At 38.1% G+C, this 10,782-nt stretch overlaps 1 protein-coding gene across 3 annotated transcripts in view; it reads right to left on the reverse strand.

The window, feature by feature from the left end:
• Ankrd42 (ankyrin repeat domain 42) overlaps positions 1–10,782 on the reverse strand; it is a 102,112-nt gene that overhangs the window by 87,326 nt on the left and 4,004 nt on the right. For 2 of the 3 annotated variants that reach the window (XM_031387374.1, XM_031387373.1), the window contains exons 2-4: positions 10,098–10,261; positions 4,897–5,004; positions 3,078–3,197 (exon numbers count right to left, since the gene is read on the reverse strand). In XM_031387374.1, the coding sequence (XP_031243234.1) occupies positions 3,078–3,197; positions 4,897–5,004; positions 10,098–10,261 (392 nt within the window). The remainder of the gene's footprint in view (positions 1–3,077; positions 3,198–4,896; positions 5,005–10,097; positions 10,262–10,782) is intronic. The other variant, XM_031387375.1, reaches the window with a different exon arrangement.

Genomic DNA, 10,782 nt, shown 5'->3' on the forward strand with positions numbered 1-10,782 from the left:
CCCCAGGATATTGAAAACAATGTTTCAACAATAAAAGAACCTCTGGTGGAATCACCATCCCTGACCTCAAGCTGTACTACAGAACAATACTGATAAAAACTGCATGGTATTGGTACAGAGACAGACAGGTAGATAAATGGAATAGAATTGAAACCCATAAATAAAACCACACACCTATGGTCACTTGATCTTTGAAAAAGAAGCCAAAACCATACAATGGAAAAAAGAGAGTATTTTCAACAAATGGTGTTTGTCTAACTGGAAATCTGCATGTAGAAGAATGTGAATTGGTCCACTTTTATATCCTTGTACAAAACTCAAGTCCAAGTGAATCAAGGACCTCCACATAAAACCAGATACACTGAAACTAACAGAAGAGAAAGTCGGAAAGAGCCTTGAACACATTGACATAGGGGAAAACTTCCTGAACAGAACACCAATGGCTCAGACTCTAAGATCAACAATTGACAAATGAGACCTCATAAAACTGAAAAGCTTCTATAAGGCAAAGGATACTGACAATAGGACAAAACAACAACCTACAGATTAGGAAAAGATCTCTACCAATTCTATATCCGATAGAGGGCTAATATCCAATATAGACAAAGAACTTAAGAAGTTAGACTCCAGAGAACCAAACAACCCTATTAAAAATGGGGTACAGAGCTAAAAACAAAGAATTCTCAACTGAGGAAACTCAAATGGTCGAGAAACGCCTAAAGAAATAAATGTTCAACATCCTTAGTCATCAGGGAAATGCAAATCAAAACAACCTTAAGATTCCACCTCACACCAATCAGAGTGGCTAAGATCAAAAATTCAGGTGACAGCAGATGCTGGCAAGGTTGTGGAGAAAGAGGAACACTCCTTTATTGCTGGTGGGATTGCAAGCTGGTACAACCACTTTGGAAATATTTCTGGAAGATCCTCAAAAAAAAAAAATGGAAATAGTACCCAGCTATACCACTACTGGGCATATACCCAAAAGAAGCTCCAACATATAATAGACACATATACCAGCATGTTCATAGCAGCTTAGAACATTCCAGAAGCTGGAAACAACCCAGATGTCCCTCAAAGGAAGAATGGATACAGGAAAATATGGTACATTTACACAATCAAATACTGCTCAACTATTAAAAAGGACTTCACAAACTTTGTAGGCAAAAGGATGGAACTAGAAAATATCATCCTGAGTGAGGAAACCCAGTCACAAAAGAACACACATGGAATGCACTCACTGATAAGCGGATATTAGCCTAAAAGCTCAGAATACCTACAACTCAACAGACCATATGAAGCTTAACAAGAAGAAAGGCCAAAGTATGGATGCTTCACAGCGACTTAGAAGGGGGAACAAAATAATTATGGGAAGCAGAGGGAGGGAGAGACCTGGGTGGGAGAGAAGAGGAGGAAGAAAGAAGTATGGGCAGGACCAGGTAGGGGAAGAGACAGGAGAGAAGTCCAGTGGGCCAGGAGAGTGAATAGTAATAAGTAGCAGTGGGGGTAGGGAACTTAGGGAACCACTAGAAAGTCCCAGATGTCAGGGTGTGAGAGGCTCCCAGGACCCAATGGGGATGATATAAGCCAAAATATCCAACAGCGGGGAGATATAACCTGAAGAGACAACCTCCAGTAGATAGACATGGTTCCTAGCGGAGGGATAGGGGATAGGGCCACCCACCCATCTTAAAAATTTTAACCCAGGGGCTGGCGAGATGGCTCAGCGGGTAAGAGCACTGACAGCTCTTCCAAAGGTCCTGAGTTCGAATCCCAGCAACCACATGGTGGCTCGCAACCACATGGTGGCTTACAATCACCCTCTTCTGGTGATCTGACGCCCTCTTCTGGTGCTTATGAAGATAGCTACAGTGAATTGCAGTCCCTAGCAAGAGGGGCCTGAGCAAGCGGGGCTGGAGCCAGCAGGGCCGGAGCCAGTGGGGCCAGCAGAGGTCCTGAGTTCAGTTCCCAGCAAACACACACATGATAGCTCATGGCCATCTGTACAGCTACAGTGTACTCATACACATAAAATAAATAAAATAAAATCTTAAAAAAAAATTTAGCCCAGAACTGTCCCTGTCTAAAAGAAATGCAAGGACAAAAATGGAGCAGAGGCTGAAGGACAGGCCACCCAGAAACCGCCCCACTGTGCAATTCATTCCATCCACAGACACCAAACCCCAACACGATTGCTGATGCCAAGATTTCCTTGCATACAGGAGCCTGGTATGGATGTCCTCTGAGAGGCTCTGCCAGCACATGACTAAGACAGATAGGATACTTGCAGCCAACCATTGAAGTGAGTCCGGAGACCCAATAGAAGAATTAGGGGAAGGGCTGAAGGGGACTGCAACCCCATAGGAAAAAGAACAGGATCAACTAACCAGACCCCACCTCCAGAAGTGCCAGAGACTAAACTACCAACCAAAGAGAATATGCATGGTCCAGTCCATGGCTCCCGCTACATATCATCAGTGGGAGGGGAGGTACTTGATGCCCTAGAGAAGGGGGATGCTAGTAAGGTGGGATGGGAATAAGTGTGTGAGTAGGGGAGCACTCTCTTAGAGGCAAAGGAGAGGGGAATGGGTATGGGTTTAATGGAGGGGAGACTGGGAAGGGGGAAACATTTAAAATATAAACAAATAAAATGATCAATAAATTTAAAAATAAACAAACATTAAAATAAACAAGTTAAATCCTGGAATAATAAATCACTTCCTAAACTGATGTCTGAAATAAAGAGTTTTTTAAAGCATTCTGCAGATACTCACAAATTCATAAAGACATAATTACCTGGGGAAATTTGTTTGAAAGCTTCAGAGTCTTTGCAGTTAAGCTCTGAAACAGCAGCCAAACACAGAACCTCTGAAATATTTCAATACTGCTCATGGTGGGGAAAGGCAAGGGGAGATTTTCCTCCATTGCTGCATCCATGTTTAAAGATGAGAAAGTTAAAGGAAAAGATGACTTCCCCATAGGAAGGACTCTAAAAGTCAGGAAGAGATAACCAAAGTAGCAAATGCCAGTCCACCTGCATGATCACACACTATGACTAATTAAGAGGGCTCCCTCACCACTCCACTTCGCAGCATTATTTGTAAAGAAAAAGAGTGTCCATGAGTGGCAGCAAGGTGTAGTGGGGTACATCCACGATCATCTTGAGTTGCTAGGTTGGCTCCATTGATAATAAGAGCCTAGAAACAGAGAAATGGGAAAGGTGTGCATGAATACAGATGGTAAACTATCAATGCAGATATAGGCAAACTATGCTACATTCCTTAGGCAATCCTATAAAGGGTTTTCAAGTCTTCATTAGCACTGCCTGTGGGACCTTAACTGGCTAGCTGAGTTCCAAGTCAATGTTCTAAGATGGTTTCATCCAAATGAGTAACTAAGCCAATTTCCATACAGGTCATAAATTATAGAATTTATTACCAAAATCCAATAATCATATACTTCTTAGTATTTAGGTAAATCCCTAATAAAATTGAAAACATGTCCAACAAGAATCTAAAATGAATATTTATGAGCTTTATTCATATTGTCAGGATTGGAAACAAAGATATCGTAAGTCGGTAACAGTAACAAACATTCAAACAATAAAATAGTGAGCACTAAAAGAAATTAGTGATCAGTAGGTATGTTAGTGCCTATAATCCTAGAACTTGGGATCCTGAGGCAGGAGGATCCTGTGCTGTGCTGTACAGCAAGAGATTATCACTAAAATAAACAAATAAGCCAAGCACTGTATCATTTTAATTTGTTCGAATGCACAGTACATACAATACCAAGAGTGAACCCCAGCGTAAACTCTGCTGTCAGGTGAGTGTGCAGCCCCTCCAGAGATCCACTGGCTGGGAAATCAATCTGGCAATTCAAATCTATGCATCCTTTGCCCAGTTTTGCTGACCCTACAACAGCTCTAACAATTAAAATCTGTTTTAACAAGTGATCTTTAAGACTTTTTTTTCATTTGATGTTGAGCCTTACCATGCTACCCCTGCACTGTCTCATGCAGCTAGTCCTCAACTCCTCCCTAGTCAGTCCTTTTCTTCTCGCTCAGAACTTCCTTTTTTACCAGCCTTTATTTACCAGTACCTTAGCAAAGGATTACTCAGTCCTAATTCCTACTAAAGGTTTTTAAAAAATAATCTTTAGGACTGTGTCTGATCTAACCAGCCAATAACAGTCATAAATAATAAACTGAGTACTCACTGTGTTTTAAGAGTCATAAAATAATAATAATAATAATAATAATAATAATAACTAATGATTAATAATAATAAACTTACCAACCTAGGGAATCAAGAGATTTTCAGAGATAGATAATCAACTCCACAAAGAAGAAATTGATAAGAAGCAAGCACATAGCACAGTACTAAATAAGCAATATAAAAATTCTAAGAAGGAAAGGATCACTGTGGGGCACAGGGAGTGACTTGAGCTAATGCTTTTTGGAGAGAACGACAGCAACAGAACAATGGCAATGTGTATCAGGTAAAGCTTCACTTGACTCAGTTTCCCCTAGAGTTACTACTGTATTTTCTCTTTGCTCTCATTGCCTACCTTCTTGAGTTAATGCCCATCACTTTGACAGCTAAGATTTAAACACTTACTTTGACACAACACAGACATTTGTACCACAGTAGCAAGCTACAAAGAAGATACTCTGGACACAACTGTGGCTTTACTAAAACAACTCAATTACTTCTGTTACATAAATTTTATGTGGATGCTGGTATCACTCAGTCCTTCTTTACAGCATAGACATGGATCAAGAGTTGGATCAATAGAATAATGGCAATATCCCAACAGAGCTATGGTAAAGTATCTGAACTCACTGAATTTAAAAAATAAAAATAAAAATAAAAAAACAGTAACTGAAATCCTTACCTGCAAGCAGGCATCCTGACCCCGGATTGCAGCTATGTGAGCTGCTGTCCATCCCCTTGTAGTTGTCTGTGTGGCATCAGCACCATTCCAGAGTAGCCAGTGAAGGCACTAAGAGAATAATAAATCAGATGCTTTTAGTATTTTTAAAACTTTTAAATTTAGTCTGTTATGAGATTCCTACAGTAGCATGAGAAACAACAGACCAGTGTAAGCCCAATGTAAGAAAATCAAACACACAAACACAGTGACATAGCAAGCAATATTTGGCTTCACTATTGGGTAAATAAGAAAAAGTAATGGGAACTATAGTAAACTGGAAGCCACATTCCTCGTCTACCAGGTACACTTGATACTAAATTACTGACATTGCTTGCTTTGAGTGAAATAAATGCTACTCCAATAAATATACCATTTAGCTAATAGTGTTCATGCCAAACAAAACCAATCTGTGAGCCAAGTTCCCTCAAGAGCTGCCAATTCACAATTACTATTACCTTTTTTTACTCTTTTTTCAAGAGCTAGAAAGAGAGCTCAGCGCGCGCGCGCGCACACACACACACACACACACACACACACACACACACACACGAACACTAATATATACCTAATTAAATATATAATAAATCTTTTTGTTCTTTTAAGAGTTTCAGTCTTGCAATTCTATCCAAGATGGCCTTGAACTCCTGGATTGAAATGATTCCCTGCCTCATCCTTCTGAGTAATTAGAAGTATGTAGCTAGCACTTAAATGCCAAACTTCTACTACAAATCTTCAAATGGATCCAGAAACTTCTGTATCCAAACATATACTGTTACTATGATAGTATCTCTAAAATGTATATAACAGAGACTTTTAAAAAGGAAAAAAGCCAATAAATAAAATGTAAGCATTGCCCAGCAGTAGTGGCACACACCTTTAATCCCAGCACTTGGGAGGCAGAGGCAGGCGGATTTCTGAGTTCGAGGCCAACCTGGTCTACAGAGTGAGTTCCAGAATAGCCAGGACTACACAGAGAAACCCTGTCTCAGGAAAAAACAAAACAAAAAAAAAAGGTAAATGTTTAACCAACCCAAATCTCAAGGCACTGCTGCACCTGGAGGTCTCAGCTGCAGGTGTTACTATCTTTCAATGTTGAACTTTGCAGGTTCTACCTCTAAGAAGCATCTTTCTTTTTAAAAGAACTATCTTTGACTCATTTTCACATTACAACCTGTAATTTGTTAAAAGGCTTTCCATTTAGGTATCACTTGTCTGCCACCAATATTAATGACCAACAAAAATTTGTCTTATGTTTTAAATGTTTAAGTAAATTTGGATGCTGTGGGTCAACTTTCTTTTTTATAGTTCTTTTTATTTTATTTATTCATTATTTTGTCTTCACAGTTCACACACATCACATGGAAGTAAAAGGACAACTTATGGTAGCTAGCCATTTCTTTCCAACATGTAGGTCCCAGGGACTGAACTTCAGTTGGCAGATTTGGTGACAAGCACCTTTACTGGCTGAGCCCTCTTGCTGGCCCCAATTTTTTTTTTTTTTTTGTAAGAGTTCAACCTCACTAATCATCATGTCATTCATTTATTCAACAATTTGAGGAGACACTACTATGTGATAGAATTGTTTAGCTCAGGAAAATTAAAGCCATGATAAAAACCCATGTGCTGTTTTAGCTTTTCTTTTGAATAACTATGTAACGAAGCTGCTATTACATAGAAATAACATTATAACAAAGTACTCAACTATCTGCTAGAGTATCTATTTTATTTTACCTTCTACCAGCAATGCATTAGAGTCTCAGGTTCTCCACATTCTTGGCCACAGTATTGTAACTTTAAGAACTGTTTTATTCTTGTTTTGACTATTCTTATGCATATGTACTTTGTCAGTGTAATCTTAATTTGCATTTTTCTAATAGCTAATGATATTGAACTCACAAGGCTCAATTCCCATCAATCAACATATTAGAAAACATTAACATTTGCCCATTTGTGCTTTTTTTTTTTTACTGTTCAAAGTATTCCTTATTTAAAATGGTTGTGATTTTCAGTCAAGTATACGATTTACAAGGATTTTATCCTGTTTTTAATATAAGTCTTACAGGTTTTACATTTAGTTATGATATATTTTGGGTAAATTCTATATGGAACCTAGTATGAGTTGAGATTGGCATTCATTTCACATTAATGTCCAACTGGGACAATTAATAAAAATGTTATTAAATCATTAAACTAATTAATAAAAATGCTATTATATCATTTTTGCCTCTGTTAAAAAAATCAATTGATAAATAAATAAATAAATAAATAATGTCTCAGCAGTTAAGAGCATTGGCTGCTCTGGGGATCTAGGCTTAGGTTCCCAGTAGCCACACGATAGCTCACAACTGTCTATAACTCCAGTCCCAGAGGATTTGACACCTTCTTCTAGCCTCTGAAAGCACTAGGTACATACATAATGTACAGACATACGTGCAAGCAAAACTACCATATATGTAAAATATTTTAAATTAATTCTTTTAAATGTAAATCAAATAGTAGGTACATAGTATGCACCTAAGGCCCCAGCTGATCAAGAACCTAAGCAAAAAGGACTTCTTCAGTTGAGTAGTTTGAGAGTACAGTGAACAGACACACTGAGACCAACCACATTTAAAAAAAAAAAAAGTAGAAAATTTTACAGGGCTCCAGAAGCTGCTGAAGGATGAACTGGCCAAGGCCTTTATATAATCAATAATAAAATTAACAATGCTGTCAAAATTGACCTTTTTAAGTCTAGAAACTGACCAAAGGCATATAACAAAATGTAAAGCATATATTTAAGAAAATCAACTGAATCTTACCTGGGGATATAGCTCAGTTGGTAGAATTGCCTAGAATACTCAACGCACTGAGTTGGATCCCCAGTGCTGTACACAACAGGTGTGGGGGCACAACTATAATCCTAGCATTTAGCAAGTGGAAGCAGGAAGATTACAGGTTAAAGATCTTCTGCTATACAGGAATTCAAGGTCAGCCTGTGCTATAATACAAACTATCTCTTTAAAAAATAAAAAGTAAATATTATTTAAAGGAAATGCTGGTGAGATGGCTCAATAGCTAAGACCAGTGGCTGCTCTTCCAGAGGACCTGAGTTCAAGTCTCAGCTCCCATGCCAGGTGGCTCACAACTGCCTGTGATTCTAGCTCCAGGAGATCTGACTCTTCTCCTGGTCTCCTCAGGCACCTTCACACATTATCACAGACAGACATACAAACACATACATAAAAGCAATTTTTTTATAAGAAACAAGGAAAATCTACTGGATCTCAGTTAGGAAAGGTGTAGAGCTTCTGCTTTTAGCCTGGGACTACAGCTATCCATACCCTTAGCTTCACAGAACTTGGTTATATAGTATAATTTTCCTACCAGAAGGACAATCTTTGAAAATGAATCAAAAACAACAACAATAACACTAGGCCCAGATATACTGTAGAGAAAAACTCCAGCCTCAGTAGCCCACAGCCTGGGAAAGCCAACATCAGAATAGTCTGAAGTCATGACTTTAATCCCACTACCTAGGAGGCAGAGGCAGAGGAGGGTAGATCTCTGTGTCTGAGGCCAGCCTGATCTACTAAGGGAGTGCCAGGCAAGCCAGAGTTGCACAATGAGACCCTGTCTAAAATATAAGTAAATAAAATAAATTTTTAAAACTTTAAAGATTAAGTGAAGAAACCCATGAGGCTGAATGGGTACCAGTAAAGAGAATAAATCTACAAGGTATCCTGTTTGAATATGGCAAAATAAAGCCAGTTTGGGTTGCTTTTGGGAGGAGGGGGTTGTGGGGTTTTGTTGTTGTTTTGTTATTGTTTTTGTTTTGTTTTGTTCTGTTGCTTCTTCCTAAAATTAGCCAAAAAGTAGAAAGAAGGAAAGAAGGGATAAAGGAAGGGAGATAAAATTCCACTTTTGATGAACTAGCAATAATTCAAACACAAAACAAGAAAAATATGCCAGAATGCAGATTTTTGATACAGAAGGAAACAGAGACTACCACCCACCTACAGTTACAAGCTCACAGAGAACAAGGTACATTTCTCCCTCACACAATGGATCCACTGACACTTCAAAGTAAAAATTCCTGGCCACTTCAACTGAGGCCCACAGGGAAATTATCTGATCCAGATCTGTTTGCATGAAGCCAAGTAGAGAAAAAGGAACAAATCGCACAAACAGTCACATTCACAGACAAAAGTATGTGCATATTTGTTAGGAATAGATAAGATAGTTTTGTGACTAAACCTACTATAATCTATAGGCAAATGAAAGATAATAGCTAATGGAAGCATACAACTTTGAGACACACAAAATTCCAGCTGCCCTTCATCCCCATGAATGAGACCTGTATAAAATATTCACTAAACACTGTTTGTACAAACTGAAAATTGAAACTAACCAAGTATTATGGAAAAATGAATAAATTCTATTACTCTAAGAATAAGCCTGAAACAATAAACTAAAGTACGTATGTAAAACCACATGGCTTAAACTCAAAAGCATATTGTTGAACAAATGAAATGTGGAGATGGTACACACAGGATGCGGTATTTGTATAATACCAGTCAAAAGAATTATATAACATGCAATAACTGCTTAAAATGTGAGTCTAATAAATATTAGCCTCTCTGCTTGTCTTTAGAACCTAGTCACCGTATTGTAAAGAAGCATAAACTAACCCACAGCAGAGAGAACTTACCAAACATCTACTTGGAAATAAAGTACTCAGGTTATGCCCAGCATCAACCATCAGACAGCTGAGTAAATGTGGCTTCAGGAGAGTCTGGCCTCGCCACACTATTTTTGTTTAGTGCTAGAGAGTGAATTTAGGTTATTATAGTACACCAGGTAGGTACTCTACCATTAAGCTGTATCCCCAGATGTCATCTTTGAATCTTCTGACCAGAACACCAGACACTAAGGAGCAAAGACAAGCTGTCCCTGCAATTCAGTTTCTTAGCTCACTTATAAGCACTGAAAGTAGTCAGTCACTTTATAACACTAAGTTTTGGGATAATTTGCTAGAGAACCCTACTAAAGAGCACTCAAATAACTGATTAAACAGAAAAGATTATTTTGAGTGCCAAGCATGAAGTCTTATCCCTGTACACTAAACTTATAAAAGTATAATAGTCAACTTATTTAGTTTAATAGTAGTTATATATTCTTACCTCTAAACTTCCAGAATGTGCTGCCCAATGTAAAGGAGTAAACTGATGGAGAACATCCACTTCATTAAGGTTGGCTCCACGTTCCACTATGTCTGAAAGCTGCTGGACATCTCCAGCCCGTACTGCATCATGTATGCTACTGAAATTCAACTTCTTCCTGGAACCTATTGAAAAGTCAAATTTCTTCAACTATATTACAGAACTGTAAAAAACGGACTACAGCAACGAACCAGAGAAAGCACATCATATATATATGTTGAAGATAGATAAGACAGTTTTGTGACTAGGAGAAGACAATAACTAGTATAAACATACAATATTGAAATATGAGAAATTCCAGCTGCCTGGTATATATTCCCAAGAATAAAATTTGTATAAAATATTCACTAAAAACACTGTTTATGTAAACTAAGTACTGAAACCAACTAAGTATATTTTAATCATACTTTAGGTTCTAGTTCTGAAATACACAGGATGAACATTGTTCCACTATTCCTCCTATAAGAGAACTGAATATATCAAATATTAACAATCACCAGCCATGGTGGTATATATATGCCTTTAATCCCACATACTTAGAAGACAGAGACAGGCAGATCATGATAAGTTTGAGATCACTTTTGTCTATATAGTGAGTTCTAAACCAGCCAAGGCTACATAGTAAGACCCTGTCTCAAAAAGGAAG

This window comes from Mastomys coucha, unplaced genomic scaffold (genome assembly GCF_008632895.1).
Source record: "Mastomys coucha isolate ucsf_1 unplaced genomic scaffold, UCSF_Mcou_1 pScaffold21, whole genome shotgun sequence".
Taxonomy (NCBI): domain Eukaryota; kingdom Metazoa; phylum Chordata; class Mammalia; order Rodentia; family Muridae; genus Mastomys; species Mastomys coucha.